General features: G+C 52.0%; 1 protein-coding gene across 1 annotated transcript; it reads right to left on the bottom strand.

Annotated features, from left to right (window-relative positions):
• Positions 1–6,772: 6,772 nt before the first annotated feature.
• Positions 6,773–7,648, bottom strand: LOC109780345 (zinc finger A20 and AN1 domain-containing stress-associated protein 2). The gene has a single exon (XM_020338938.4). The coding sequence runs from the start codon at positions 7,470–7,472 to the stop codon at positions 7,062–7,064; it is 411 nt and encodes a 136-aa protein (XP_020194527.1). The 5' UTR covers positions 7,473–7,648; the 3' UTR covers positions 6,773–7,061.
• Between the last annotated feature and the right edge of the window lie 8,541 nt (positions 7,649–16,189).

Here is a 16,189-nt window from a genome sequence, read left to right as displayed (position 1 = left end):
TCTAAGTTACAACTCTCGTTCTTTTGAAGACTTTGTTGGATCGAGTTGTAAACTTAAACCCAATGGTGGTCTGATACTTTTGTTGTGTTCTTCTGCATGCTTATTCCTCATATATGTTAATGCACACATGCTGAATTACATCAGTCACCATATTTCATCATGCATTACAAATTCTTCATATTATATATCAAATGCGTGCATGAATTACAAGATATAGGGGGGAGATCTCCATGATTCTACTCTTCAAGTGTGCATTGCTTCAAAAGCAAATTCCTCACTATGCACTTCTTCAGGGGGAGTTCTTTTATATCTTGCAATCAAATTCCTCAATATCAGTAGTTACACTTCATATGTTTTATCCCCGTTGAAAACTTAACCTATATTGTCATCAATCACCAAAAAGGGGGAGATTGTAAGTGCATCTAGTGCCCTTAGTGATTTTGGTGTATTGAAGACTTATAGGTTAAGGGACTAATGTGTTTGTGAGTGTACACAGGTCTATAAGTCTATGAGGAGTTTGATATTTACAGAGAAAGTCGACCCCTAAAAATGAATGTCTTCGACTGAAAACTTTGGATTTCTGAAGACTTTGAAAGTGAAGAAATTGGTGTGACCCTGAAGACTTGGATTTCATGCGAGGAACATGAAGCGTGAAGACTTTTGTTTTCGTAGTTTCATTTTATATTTCTTGAGTCATAGGAAACACCGTACTGTTAAAGGGGGTCGAGGAAATACTAAGGAAAAATTTCCATGTGATGCTCATCTCAAAATCCTAAACCTACCAATCCCTTTGAGTGAAGCCATTGGAAATCTCATGCAGCTCAGTCAATTTCTTCAGTGACTGAGACGAAGTTCTTCTGGTCTCTGAGGAATTTGTTCTGACTGAGGAGTTAGGAATCGCCAGTGCGGATTGCCTACAAGTGAGGAACATTATAGCCCTGAGGAATTTGATAGTCAAATTTCCGACCGTTGCTGTGCTACGCGCCAGCTATCTCAAAATATCTACCCACCTAACAGTCATATCATTGAAGGGCATTTATGTCTTATCATGTTGGGCTGCTCCCTAGGCTATAAATAGCAACCACTAGCTGGTTGGCTGCTCCGAGAGAAACTAACACTTGTCATTTGAGAGCATCCCATCCTCCGAGGACTTTGAGCGAAAATCATCAAGTGAGGAAAACCCAAACCCAAACACCTACAAACGCAAAGTGATTGAGCACCACTGAAGAGATTGATCCTGCGTGGATCCGACGCTTGTTACCTTTGAAGACTGTGCATCTTCCAGACGGTTAGGCGTCATGGTCTAGAGTATCCAAGAGGAAATTGTGGATCGCCGAGTGACCGAGTTTGTGAAGGTTTGGAAGTCACCTGAAGACTTTCCACGAGTGATTGGGCGATGTTTGTGTGATCTTAGCTCAAGGAGAATACGGTGAGGACTGTGTGTCCGGGACTGTGTGTCCTCAGGTTTAAATACCTAGCCGCTCCAACCAGACGTACAACTGTCACAACAGTTGGAACTGGTCTACCAAATCATTGTCTTCACCAAGCCTACTGGTTCTATTTTCTCAACTCTTTCATTTCCTCTTTACTGTGTTGTGTGCTTGTTCATATCTGTTTGAAGACTTTGACTGAAGACTTTCTCAATTTCCTCAGTTCAATTTCTTCAGTCTGTTTGTCTTCATCTTGTTTATCATGTGTTTACGCTTTTTGTACTCTGTGCTTGTTTTCATTTCATCATGATGATCATGCTTATGTTCTGTCATGTTTGCATCTGAGTATTTATTCCGCTGCAAGTAGTTCTTCGCTAAGGAATTTCCTCACCCTGAAATTCCTCAGTGAAGAATTCATAAAAATCGCCTATTCACCCCCCCCCTCTAGTCGACTTAACGCACTTTCACAACAGTAGCAAACCTAATGCAAGAATAAGAGAGAAGACAGTGGGCGATATCTGGTTGATCAAGGGGGGTTTGCTTGCCTGGAAGCTCGACAGAGAAGGAGGGGTCGTCAACACCGTAGTCGATCGGGGCAGCAACAGCGTCAGTCTCGTAGTCTACCGAAGAGAAGAGGGGGAAGAAACAATGAATATCTTGCAAACAGATGCATGACAATGCATGACAAAGCAAATAGTGGTGCTAGGTGTACCCTAACGCGGTAGTAGGTGATATCGGCAAGGGGGGAAACATCCGGGAAAGTATTCCCGGTGTTTGACATTTTCGGACAAATGAACTGGAGGTGGATTGTTGCATGTTCGCTATGCTAGGGACGTGTGGTGAACGAACGGACTGCGTATTCGGATTCGTTTCGTCATTCTGAGCAACTTTCATGTACAAAGTATTTTCATCCGAGTTATGAATTATTTTATATTAATTAATAAAGATTTAATCTTTTTTGGGATTAACAGAATTAATTTAAACCAAAATACGTATACTGCATCAGCATGGCGTCAGTATAACGTCAGCGGTCAACATTGACCGTTGACTTGGCAACTGATGCATGGGGCCCATCTGTCATTGAATGTTATCCTAATTAACAGACTAGTTAGGTTAATTAGGTTAATTAATCTTAATTAGTTTAATTAAGCAGAGTTAATTAACTAATTAATTAATATTTATTTTAATTATTTTTCTTTAAATTTTTGTTTTAACAGGGGCTGGGCCCTAGTGGTCAGTGGCCCAGGCCGAACATGTTCGTGGTTGTGCCCTTCAGGGGATGGACATGTCCGCGGCCACACAGCGCGCGCGGGGGGAGAGAGCCGGCGAGGCGGCGAGCGGGGCGGCTGCGGCGAGCGGTGCAGCAGCAGCAACAGCCGCAGCAGAGGGGCAGCGGCGAGCGCGGGCGACGGCGCAGAGCAGCGCAGGCGAGCGCGCGGGCGAAGGACGGCGGCGCGGTGAGCGAGCAGCGGGAGGCGGCGGGCGGTCAGGCGCGAGGTGCGGCGGACCGGGACGAGCGAGAGAGAGGCGAGGTGGAGGTCGGGCCTCACTTGCGGTGCAGGGGAACGAGGCGGCGAGGCGCGATGGCAACCGGCGAGGAGGTAGTTCGGCAAGGTGGCTCCGGCGACGAGATCCGGGCGGCACCGAGTGGCGGCGTCGGGGCGATGCGTGAGTGCCCCGATCCGATCTGGATCGGGGGAGGGGAAGCGAGGAGTGGGGGGAGAGTGGGGGCGACTGGTTAGGGTTTTGACCGCCTGTGGGTTAAGTAGGGGGCAGCAGATGGGCCGCGTGGGCCGGCCTGGTTGGCTGAGACGAACTGGCTTGTCCCAGTTGGGGGCGGCTTCTTTGTTTTCTTTTCTTTTGTTTTGTTTTCACCTTTTTTTTCTTTTTTGTTTCTGTTTTCTTTTACTTATTTAATAGTTTATAGTTTTATAAAAAGTGAAACCCATTCCTAAATTAGATTTGTAAGATCAACTGTTCGCACAAAAAGTTTGGGACAAAATAAAGTACCTTGTATTCTTTATTAATTAAAAAGGCATTTAAGTTATTGTTTCAGTCGCTGTTTTATTTATTTTAGCGTATTCAAATACTTTTAAAAATGTTGGTTTCTTCATCATTATTACTTAGGATTTATTTGGCTCACTCCGAATATTTTAGTTTTAATATTTGAAAACTTTTATTGTTTGCTTGATTTTGAATTTGAATTTGAATCGGTTTTGAACTAACGCGAGATTAGCAACAGTAATCGAGGTGACGTGGCATCATTAATAGAGGGTTATTGTAGCTTAATTATCCGGGCGCCACAACCATGAATAGAATTTTTTGGTTAGGAGAAATGTGATGGATTGAAAATTGCTACATCTTCTAGTGGATGTTCTCTCGCCACGGGGATATCCTGGTTCTTTCTAGATGGTGTGGTTTTAGTAATTGCATGTCTAGTGTTAAACTATTGGATGTTCTGACCCATTTGTTTGTGGGGACCCTGTCATTTTTAACAGGGTACAATTACAGATGCTCACATACACGCAGATACAATCATCCGTATGAACACATATACATATCTTATCCCTATGAGCACCTTCAAGATACTGAGCTGACACAACCTCCTGAGATTGACAAAGTCAACATAGGCGCATTGTAGTCGACGGGAACGTCTGCTCACACTGAACGAACATCACCGGAAAGCCCGAAAAAATCCAGGAAATAGCAAGCATCAGTGCCAATATAACTTGAACTTTGGTGGGCTAGTTTCACCACAAGGAAGCTAACCATCTACGCTATGCTCAATTCTTACCCCGTCATTTTTTTGGTTGTGTTGGCTGGGCCTAAAATAATGTTGCCATGTTGATAATCCTTGCTCGCTGATCTTATGGTGTTCAGATCTAGAGTTGTGTTCTGCGTAGCTAGTTTACTATTAGGTTGTTGCTTTCGGTTCCTTTTCATCTATGTTTCGTTGTTGCTTTCTAAAAATTATATGGTGATTCTGTAGTGGAAATCGACGACAAGGCGTGTCATTAAAATATTAGGTAAAAACACAAACATTAATGAGGACTATTTTCCTTGACCAAAATATTACCTGAAAGGGGAAAGTGCATGAAAAACGAGAAAAAAATTGAGAACCTTTGCTCGTTGATCTTATGGTGTTCAGGTCTAGAGTTGTGTTTTGTGTGGCAAGTTTACTATTACGTTGTTGCTTCTGGTTCCTTTTCATTTATGTTTTAATTGTTGCTTTGTAAAATTATATAATGTTTCTTTCATGGAAGGAAATCGATAAAAAGACTTGTTAAATTTAAAAAGGGGAGAATGAGGACTATTTTTCTTAACTAAAATATCACACAAAAGGGAAATGCCTGGAAAACAGAAAACATTGTGTGGCCAATTTACTAGTATTAAGTTGTTGCTTCCGGTTCCTTTTCATTTTTGCTTTGTTTGTTAATTTGTAAAAAATATGTGAAAATTTATTCAATGGAAGGAAATCAATGAAAAGGTTTTGTTACATTAAAAACCCGAAGATTAATGAGGACTAGTTTTCTTGACCGAAATATCACATGAAAGGGAATGCGCATGGAAAACCTAAAACGGAAAAAAGAAAATCCCGTGGAAAACAGGAAATGTTGGGTAACCAATTTACTACTCTCGTCGTCCCAAAATAAGTGTCGTAGATTTAATATAAAGTTTCTTTTACTTGATTTAGTACAAAGGTAACGGAGGTAGTAGTATTGAGTTGTTCCTTATGCTTCCTTTTCATTTATATTTTGGTTGTTGATTTGTAAGGAACCAATGAGAAGGCTTTGTTAAATTTAAAAAAACAATGACTAGTGAACACTATTTTTCTTGACCGCAATATCACATGCAAGGGAAAGCGCATGGAAAAAAGGAAACATTGCGTGGCCACTTTAGTACTATTAAGTTGTTGCGTCTGATTCCTTTTCATTTTATGTTTTGGTTGTTGCTTTGTAAAAATTATATCACGATTTCTTTAATGGAAATCAACAAAGAAGCGCATCAGGAAATAAAGAAGCCGATGATGGATGAGGATCATTTTTCTTGACCAAAATATCACATGAAAGACGAGGAGAAAGCGCATGGAAAACAAGAAACTGAAAATAAATTGATAGTGTTTGCTCGTTGATCTTATAGTGTTCAAGTCTAGAGTTGTGTTCCGCATGGTCAGTTAATTCCATCCGTCCCAAAATAAATGTCTCAACTTCATTTCATTTATGTTTTAGTTGTTGCTTTGTAAAAATTATATAATGTTTCTTTAATGGAAGGAAATAAATGAAAGGCTTTTTAAATTTTAAAAAAGCAAAGAATGAGGACAATTATTGTAACGGAAATACCACACAAAAGGGAAATCACATGGAAAACATGAAATGCCGTGTGGCCAGTATACTTGTATTAAGTTGTTGCTTCTGATTCCTTTTCATTTATGTTTTGGTTGTTGCTTTGTAAAAAGTACTACCTCCTTTCCAAAATATATGCCGTTTTGGTAGGCATCGTCATATATCTTGAAAAGGAGGTACTATATAGCGATTTCTTCAATGAAAATAAATAAATGAAAATGCTTTGTTAAATTAAAAATACCAAGATTAGTGAGGCTATTTTTATTGACGGACATATTTCATTTATGTTTTAGTTGTTGCTTTGTAAAAATTATATAATGTTTCTTTAATGGAAGGAAATAAATGAAAGGCTTTTTAAATTTTAAAAAAGCAAAGAATGAGGACAATTATTGTAACGGAAATACCACACAAAAGGGAAATCACATGGAAAACATGAAATGCCGTGTGGCCAGTATACTTGTATTAAGTTGTTGCTTCTGATTCCTTTTCATTTATGTTTTGGTTGTTGCTTTGTAAAAAGTACTACCTCCTTTCCAAAATATATGCCGTTTTGGTAGGCATCGTCATATATCTTGAAAAGGAGGTACTATATAGCGATTTCTTCAATGAAAATAAATAAATGAAAATGCTTTGTTAAATTAAAAATACCAAGATTAGTGAGGCTATTTTTATTGACGGACATATGACATGACAGGGAATGCGCATGGTTAACAAGAAATGTAAAAAAGGATTTGCGTCCAGGGAATCGAACCCCGGTCAGTACCGTGGGAGGGTACTATGATACCACTACACCAGATGCGCATGCTGATCATTTTGCAGAATTACGCTATATATCATTATGCTAATATACCAAGGGCGCGAGTGGCATAACACGCTTTGTAAACTTGTAGAAATTTCCCTTGCCTATTTGGGACGAAATGATAGAGCATTCGTTTTTTCACGTCAGTAGCACATACTACCCCGATAATTATTGCTCTCCTGTTCAGGCTCGAGACATGCTAGTTCAAACTGACTGGATAACCATCTTCAGTGATAGTACCATGCATACCAAGATCACACGATCTTGTGGAACAGTGGAACGAGTAGCATACAGAGTGACACAGCTAAACAAAAACAAAAAGAAGACGGGGAAATGCAACACATGTGCTACTAGCGAAAGAAATCACACAGAATGACAGAATCGTCCATTTGGATTCTGTATCCGGAATTCAGAAGTACAAACCATGGATGACACGTACCACACCATCGATCCATAATTGGAGCCGAGGGAACCCAAACTTATAAGAGCTCAGAACTTGTCGACCTTGTCAGCCCTGACGACGGGGTTGGCCTGGGAGATGGCGTCGCGGCCGGCGCCCCTGTAGTCGTAGCAGCAGTCGTGCCGGTCCGAGTAGCGGTGCTCGCCGCAGAACACGCCGCCGCACCGGCACTCGAACCCCATCAGGCCCACCTTCCTCCCGCACGACGCGCACCTGCCCCTTGCCTTTGCCCTCCTCGCCCCCTCCTCCTCCACCTCCTTGGACGTCGCCGCCGCCGCTTGGAGCTCCAGCTGGGCCAGGGCCTCGGCGCGGCGGAGGCTGTCGCGGAAGCACTTGGAGCAGAGGCCGCCGGTGTCCGGGGAGCCGAAGAAGCCGCAGCCGCTGGCGCAGGGGAGCGGGAGCTGACCGGGGTCGTCCGGATTCTTGCTCCCCTGCTCCATCGTTTGCACGACAAAGCACGCACGCGGTCGGCTTGGTGGTTGGGGATCAGAGTCGGGGAGAGGTGGGAGGAGGGAGTGCACCGACGCAACTTGGTACAGGAGGTTTCCGGAAGGTGGTGGATCAGACCGATGGCCGATCGGTATGTATCAGTGTTGACGGACGGTGCCGTACTGTCGTTTCTTTCGGCGGGGATGGAGCACTGGACTGGAGCTCGTGGTTTCACGCGGGCATGCAACCGAGGCGGTGAGCGGTTCCGCGGGCTGCAGGTGAAACTTGTGTCTTTTTCTTTTAAAGCTGGAAAATTCATTCCATTGGTTAACCCGGCACAGCGGAATAGCTGGCAACCGAGTCACGTACAAATTCAGGCGCTTGGTCCTTCCACCAGAGCACATAAGACTAGCCATAATGGAAGTAACTTTGATACTAACGTCGAGTCCAACTTAGCAAATTTATTTATGTGGCAATGAGTTAATGAAGAGAGAGGTAGTCTGAGTAACTTAGCTAGTTACGGCAACATCACCTGTCCCAATGCAATATGAGTCTATAACCTAATAAATGAAGCTTTCTATGACACCACACTTATGTTACTACCCACTATGAAAGTAATAATATAGTTTAGGTATATGTGTATGTTGACACGCTCCTGCCTCCCATGCTCCTAGCCTCCCACGCTCCTGCGCTTGCCGGCGGCCACCCCAGCCCCGGCGTCGGCCACTCCGGCCCCACCGTCCACCCTCCATGGCCTCCTCGCCGCCGCCCGTCGTGGGGCGCTCTCGCGAGCTTCGCTGGCTGGAGTCGAGCCCCTCCTCAGGCGGCTCCGCGAACTCGGCCTTGTCCTACCGGCAGGCCCTCTGCAGGGCGCCTGTGCCTTCGCCGGCCACCTCCCCTCCTCCCGCGCATGCGTCGCCCTCCTCCCCGTTGCCCTCGCCCCTGGCCCCTGCGCCCTCGCCGCCGGTTGCCCGCTGCACGCTCCGCTCCGAGATCTGCCGGACGGACGGTGTGCCCGCCCCTGGCGACGGCTAGCTGGTGGCCGGGGGCAAGAAGCGACCGCGCCCGCGAGCCCCTCCCCGTCGCCTGCATCGCGGCACCGGCGAGCCATCCCGCAGGCACCTGTCTTGGCTCCGTGAGGGGGAGTGTCCCCGCTGCTTCAGCACCGAGCACCCGCGCCCCGAGTGCCGGCGCGACATCCGTTGCGTGCGCTGCCGGTTCTTCGGGCATAAGGCTAAGGAGTGCACCACCCGTCTCTCGTCGGCCTCCTCCTCGTCCGGCGGGTCTGTCCCGCCCCCGCAGCGACGCCGCATCTCCCCGGGCGAGCCGGCTTGCTCTGGCGATCCCGATGCTGGCTCCGCGGCCACCACTCGCACCTCGTCGGGGCTGCGCACGCCCGTGTCCTCCGGGTCGTCGGCCTGGCCGTCCGTGCCTCCCTCCGGCTCCTCCCTCGCCGGCACCGCGGCCGCTACCCGCTCCTCCTCGAGTCTTCTGACGCCCGTGTCTTTCGGGCCGGTGGCTCCCTCGCGCTCGGTGTCGCCTGTGGCCTCTGCCTCCTCCCAGGGCGCCCCGTTCTCTGGGCACAAGGCGCGCCGTCCGGCGGCTGCCATCTGCTACCTGCCACGGTCCTCCGAGGTCATCACCGCGGAGCGCGCCCTCCTCGTCATCGTGGCCGGCTGTCGCACGGGCATGTCTGGCGTCGAGGTCGCTGCCGTCCTCTGCTCCCAGTTCGGGCTCTCCGCGGTCGACTTCTCGGTCCACCGGCACGCGCCCGAGGATTTCCTGGTCAGGTTCCCCGACCCCGCGGTGCGCCGCCGTGTCGCTCTTGCCGGCCGCGCGCGCTCGCCCCGTTTTCGCCTCATATTCCACCCCTGGGGCCGCACGGCCGGTTCTGAGCCGGTGTCCGCGCGCTTCCTCTTATCCCTCGAGCTCAACGGCATCCCCGACCACGCGTGGCTGCGCTCCTCCGTCGAGATCCTTCTCTCGCCTTTCTGCAAGGTGGAGAACCTCGCTCCCGAGACGCGAAACATGTCCGACATGTCCGTCTTCAAGCTCACCGCATGGACGATCAACCCTGACGCCATCCCGCGCACCGCCGAGCTCCTCCTCCCAGACGACGATGCGGTGCTGCCGGATGCTGACCCGGATCGCGCGGAGCGGCTCGCCCTGGGCCTTGCCCGGTTCCCTGTTCGCATTCATGTCGCGAAATGCGTCGACTTTCGCCGCCCGCCGCCGCCGTCACCCCCGCCGCCGGAGTCTGACGATCCTGGCCGCGCGCCTGAATCGCCGCCGCTCCCCCCTCGCTGGCCGCAGCACCACGTGTTCCCCCCGGCTCGCAGCAGCGCGGCTCGTCCGCCGGGTGATGGACGTGGCCGCCGGCGACGCCGCCGTCGTGCTCATGCGCCCCCGACGAGCCGGTTCTGGGCTGGCATCCTTGGGGCCCACCCCGACGCTGTGGCTGATGTCACGCGGGTCTCCGCTCGCCTTCGATTGGGCGCGCCCTCCGTATCGGTGCTGGCTCTGGCCCACCACGAGTCGCACGCTGCGTGTCTCCTACCGCCAGCTGTCGGGCCTGGGTTGGCCTCCCCCGTGCCTGGGCCCGCCACGGATTTGAACGCCGCGGAGATTGTGGCCTCCCCCTCGCCCTGAGGCCGCTGCCAGCCTTCCAGCGCATGCGCTGATCCTGTGGCCCTGCCCATGCACGTCGCTCCAACCGCATGCGCTGATCCCACGGCCCCTCCCATGCATGCCGCTCCTGCCGCGCCTGAGCCAATCCCGCTGCTCGAGCTTCCTGCCCAACAAGTGGCTGCCGACAACCCTCCTGGAGACGTATCTTCCCCCGGGCCCACTCGCGATTCGGTCGCGGCCTCGGATCCGCTGCTTGACCATCCGGCGACTGCGCTAATCCCGGTGACCGAGCCCGACACGACCCCCGACCCCCTGCAAATACTCCTAGTCTCGCACATGCCGGCAATGCTGCCTAGGAGGGCCCCGCGGTTTTGTGTCGCGCGCCTGTCGCCCCATTGGCTGGCGGCGGCCCACCATCAAGTGACTTGCCCATGCGCGACCGTTCGCCTGCCGTGGATGCTCTGGTCTGCGCGTCGGCCTGCTCACCTTCGCCTAGTGCCATTCCCTCCTCCGCCGCGCATGCTGCTGCAGATAGCAGCTCCCACTCCCTGGCTGCGTTCGTGGACGTGCTCTCCGTCCGTTCCCAGCCTATCCTCGCTGCACCACCGCGTCGCCGTCGCCGTGAGCTGCCCGCCGACTTCACACCTCGCCGGTGTTTCAGAATTGCCAAGGCTGACCAGGGCCTTGACTCCAAGATGAAAGCAAAGCGGGTCCTTCTACACCGCCTTGGGTTGATCAAAGATGACAACGCGCCCATCCCGCGCGAGATGCTAGACAAATACGCTCTCCTGTTCGAGAAACCTTTGGCAGAGGATGTGGTTGAGGCGTTTGCAGATTTCTTTGGTTGGCACCTCCCTGGACGTGCACCGGCCGAGGCCTCGTGCTCCCGTGCAACGACTCGCCTCATTGAGGCTTAGCTAGCTCGCTCTCTGTCTTCCAACGCCCCCCATAACTTTGTTAATGGATTGCAACCCTAAGATCATCTTTTGGAATGTTCGCGACCTCAACTCCGGTGCCAAACGTACGGCCGTCTGCAGCGTGATCTCCGCTGTCGCCCCCACCATCGTGTGCTTGCAGGAGACAAAACTTGCTCATGTCACAGACTCGATCGTCCTTGATACCCTCGGCACCTTATTTGAGGATTCTTCTTCCTCCCCGCCACCGGCACACGTGGTGGCGTGCTTCTCGCATTGCGTAGATCCCATGTCTCCCTCTCCAACCCTTACATTGGTGAGCACCATATCACTGCTCTGGTCTCCCCCGTTGACGGCGACGACCATTGGTGGCTCACTGGTGTCTACGGCCCCCAAGAGGATGAGGCCAAGCTCGACTTCCTCGCCGACCTCCACGACGTGCGTGAGACGCGCATTGGGCCTTGGCTCCTCGGCGATGACTTCAACATGATCACTTCGGCTGCTGACAAGAATACCCCGAACCTAAACCATCGCGTCATGAGCAGATTCCGGTGCTTCATTGCAGACGAGGAGCTCCGAGACATGTACTTGCACGGGCGCCGCTACACTTGGTCCAGTGAGCGTGACACGCCTACCCTCGTGCGGAATGATCGGATCCTTTGCACGTCCGGATGGGAGATTGCCCACCCACATTGCCTTCTACATTGTCTCTCCTCCGCGGCGTCCGACCACTGCCCGTTGGTTGTTGATTGCGTTGCCCATCCCGCAGGGGCGCGCCGTTTCCACTTTGAGCGTTTCTGGCCGAAGCTCGACGGATTCCACGACACGGTCTCGGAGGCCTGGAACTCGACCACCCCGGAGACGGATCCCTTCCGGCGTATTGTGGCTCGCCTTAAGGCCACTGCGCGGCACCTCCAACGCTGGAGCGCGCGCACCATCGACGGTGTCTTGCTGCAGCTACAGGTTGCATGGGAGCTGATTGCCCGCCTCGATTCCGCGCAGGACTTTCGGCCGCTCTCTCCGCCCGAGGTGTGGCTCAGGCGCAAGCTCAAAGGCGCATACCTGGGGATGGCTTCCCTAGAGCGCTCCATTAAGCGCCAGAAGCAGCGTAACCTAATCTCCTCCCTCCACGTGGATGGTCATCTGGTCACCGAGCACGCCGCCATGGCCGAGGCAGCCTTCAACTACTTCTTAAGTGTCCTTGGCTCATCGGAAGAGCGCGCCTTCTCCTTGGACCAGTCCCTCCTGCGCGCGGCACCATTCGACCTATCTAACTTGGAAGCTCCTTTCACGGAGGACGAGATTTGGCGTGCCGTTAAAAGCCTACCGACCGGAAAGGCTCCCGGCCCGGATGGATTCACGGCCGAGTTCCTTCGTGCCTGTTGGGATATCATCAAGCACGTCATCTGCGAGGCTTTTGAGAAGCTATACACCGCCAATGGGCGTGGGTTCCAAAAGCTAAATGAAGCTCCCCTCACTCTCCTACCCAAGCGGCCGGACGCCGCTGCCCTATCCGACTATCGCCCCATTAGCCTTATCCACCTCATTGCAAAACTCTTTGCGAAGGTGTTGTCTCTGCGGCTCGCCCCTCGGCTCGGGACCATGGTTTCGACTAACCAGAGCGCCTTCATCTCCGGCCGATGTATCCATGACAACTTCCTGCTTGTTCAACAGACAGCGCGTCTCCTCCACAACCTTGAGGTGCCTCGCATGCTTCTGAAGCTCGACATCGCGCGGGCCTTCGACAGCGTCTCTTGGCCCTTCCTCCTCGAGACTCTACAGCACCTTGGGTTCGAACAACGTTTGCGCGACTGGATCTCAATACTTCTTTCCACCGCCTCCACCCGAGTCATGCTCAACGGTCACCCGGGCCCCCCGATCGACCACGTCTGCGGCCTTCGCCAAGGCAACCCAGTCTCCCCGATGCTTTTCACCCTCGTCATCGACGTCCTCAACTCCGTGCTCACTCGGGCCGTTGAGCTCGGCCTCATCCAGCGGCTGAGCACGCGGCTTCTAGCATCTCTCTTTACGCCGACGACGTCGTCATCTTCTGCCGCCCTGACCAGCACGACATCTCGGCCGTCCGTGAGCTACTCCGGGTCTTTGGGGTGGCCTCCGGGCTGCACACCAACTGCCACAAGTGCTCGGCCACCCCCATCCAATGCAACGACGAGGACATCGCGACTATCGCTTCCGAGATGCAATGCCTGGTGAAGCAATTCCCAATTCAATATCTTGGACTCCCCCTGTCCATTCGCAAGCCGTCTACTACGAGTCTCATGCCGATCATCCATAAGCTGGAGCACAAGCTCTCCACCTGGCGGGCCTCCCTCCTCTCTCCTGGCGACCGGCTCGCCCTTGTCCGTCATGTCCTATGTGCAGTCCCCACGCACTTCCTCACCGCCATCGCCTTCAACCCATCCATCCTCAAGAAGGCCAACCGTATCATTCGCGGCTATCTCTGGGCTGGGAGCAAAGATGCCAATGGTGGACAGTGCTTGGTCAATTGGCAGAGGGTGTGCCGCCCGCTCTCTCTTGGCGGCCTTGGCGTCCGTGACCTGCAGCGCGCCGGCATCACGCTGCGAACCTGCTGGCTATGGCTCAAGTACACCGACTCGACGCGACCATGGAGCCACCTTCACATCCTGCATGACCCCGCCGTCACCGCCATCTTCCGTGCTTCTATGACCTGGACTCTTGGCGACGGTCGCACTTGCATGTTCTGGAACGATCATTGGATCAATGGAAGATCCGTTGCCGAGATCGCGTTGCTTGTCCTCGCGCTCGTCACCCAGAGGCGGTGCAAGACTCGCACCGTGCACGATGGACTTCTCCAGCGCTCCTGGGTTCGCGACATCCAGGGCGCTTTGGGACCCACCGCTCTAGTCCAATATGTTGACCTCTGGCGCTGCGTGCGTCACGTCGCTCTCTCGGACTCGCCTGACTCTCTTCAATGGCGCTGGACCACCTCCGCTACCTACTCGGCGAGCTCATGCTACCAGGCACTCTTCCTAGGTGCCTGCCAGGACTCGCATTGGCGGCTCACCAGGAAACCGTGGGCCCCTCTCCGTGTGAAATTCTTCATCTGGCTCGCTCTGCAAGACCGGTGCTGGACGGTTGAGCGTCTGGCTCGACATGGCCTCCCGCACGAGGACTCCTGCGCCTTCTGCGACCAAGAGGAGGAGACCATGCAACACCTCTTGGCAGGCTGCTCTTTCTCTCGACAAATCTGGCACGAGATCCTAGGCTGGGTTCGCTCCACGGCTGACATCCCCAACAGCGACACTGACTTCTACACGTGGTGGGAGACATCCTGCAACCTCTCACCATCCCCGACGCGCAAGGGCTTGGCCTCCTTGATAATTCTCACCGCGTGGTGGCTTTGGAAGCACCGGAACGCTTGCATATTTGATGGCGAGCAGCCCTCCACCTCTCGGCTTTCCGGCATCATCAGAGACGAGGCGGGCATGTGGGCCAAGGCTGGCGCCACCGGACTGCACAACATCATCCCCGAGAGATAGCTTTGTAGGCTAGTGGGGCTGAGCACCCCCATGTCTGTTCTGCTCCTAGTTCACTTCCATGCCTTCATGTGTACATGGCTTAGTGAGCTCTTGTAACCCCATGCTGTCAAACTCTTCTCCTATCAATGCAAAGATACGCATCCTCTGCGTATTCATGAAAAAAAACTAGTGTATGTTACTCTCCATTGTGGCTAGTCTAACCCCGGCTCGATAGTCAAAAGAAGCAAGGCTATGAGCGACATTATTGCAAGTACGCTTGCAGAAAACAAATTCAAAAGCATCAAAGGATCAGACAACCGGGAGACGTTCTCTCGTCTGGGACTCGACCTTTTTTTGTTTTAGAGAAAAAAAACACCTATTGTTTCTTCTTGATTGAAGAGAGAACAAGCACAGCTCGAGTGGCTTATGCCTCGTCCACTTGAATCCTGACGAGGCTCTCCATTTCCGTGAGGCTCTTAGGTCAACTCCAACCAGCCGACTGAAACAGACGTCTCTTTTCTTCGTTTTTTTGTCTGTTTGAGTCGGTCAAGCGGATTAGCGTGTCCGATTTTGTCGTGGTGTAGATGTGCCCAACGTGGCAGACGCATTGCAAAAAGTGTCTGTATCTAAAACATAAATTTAAACAAAACTATAATAATAATTAAAACTTAAACTTATATATTACATTAAGTCCAAAACCCTTGGTCGTAGTCGCTGCCATACATTAAACTTAAACTTAAACTAAAGAACATTAAAAAACTAAAACGAAACCCTAGATCGGCCATCACCGCCGTCCTCTCCATCTTCATTGCATGACATCGACATTGTCCCGGTCGTCTTCGTCATCCTCGGTGAGGTCAACGGATGGTGGTGGCTGTCACAGGTGGCGGACGGCTCCTGCGGCTGCCGATGCACCACCGGTTATGCATGCGGCTGCTCACGCGTTGGGGCGGTGACCGGGATTCGGCGCCCACCCAAGAGGGCGGGGCATACATGAACTCCGACGTGAAAGGCATCATCGATGTCTAGCTCCAGGACTGCCACACCAATGTCAGGTCCCAGGGCGCGGCCGGCGACTCTAGAACGATGTCGTCCTCTGGCTTCAGGATGCCCACATCAGTCGTGGCCGACAGGGCGAGCTGCATGTCCAGGCCCTCTCACTGGCTTTGTTCGTACTCGAGGACCTAGTCCTCGAGCACCTTCTTGACGAGCTCGTCCTCCTCCTCCTTGTCAAGGGCTGGTGATGGTAGTGGCAGGGACAGTGAGCGTGCGTGGCCCTGTGCATTGCCCCACGCACACGCTGGGCTGGGAGCACGACCGGCAAAGAAAGTTTATCGCCGTGGGTCGTGCTCGTCCCAGAACCACGTATCCCATAGAGGCGAATCGACGGCATACCCGGCGTCGTGGAGGAGATCCAGAGGAAGTACAGCTCGTCGGTGATTGATCTCCAAGAGATGGCGTGGCCGATCGCCGAGATGGCCGACACAGGGACCTGGTCCGAACTGAGATGCGACCCATTTGGCAGGTGTGGATCCGACCACGACACTGGGGTGGCCGTTGATTGATTGTATCTGCGTTGGTAATTCCCCGAAGAGGAGAGGATGATGCAGCACAACAAAGCTAAGTATTTCCCTTAGTTATGAAACCAAGGTTATCAATCCAGTCGGACAACCAAGCAACACAATG

Source organism: Aegilops tauschii, chromosome 3, assembly GCF_002575655.3.
Source record: "Aegilops tauschii subsp. strangulata cultivar AL8/78 chromosome 3, Aet v6.0, whole genome shotgun sequence".
NCBI classification, from domain to species: Eukaryota; Viridiplantae; Streptophyta; class Magnoliopsida; order Poales; family Poaceae; genus Aegilops; species Aegilops tauschii.
The sequence above is the reverse complement of the archived record's forward strand: the minus strand, read 5'-3'. Positions and strand labels throughout refer to the sequence as shown.

What these genes read in the sequence shown, in the direction of transcription:
- LOC109780345 (XM_020338938.4), bottom strand. Translation starts at nt 7,472, where the DNA reads ATGGAGCAGGGGAGCAAGAATCCGGACGACCCCGGTCAGCTCCCGCTC.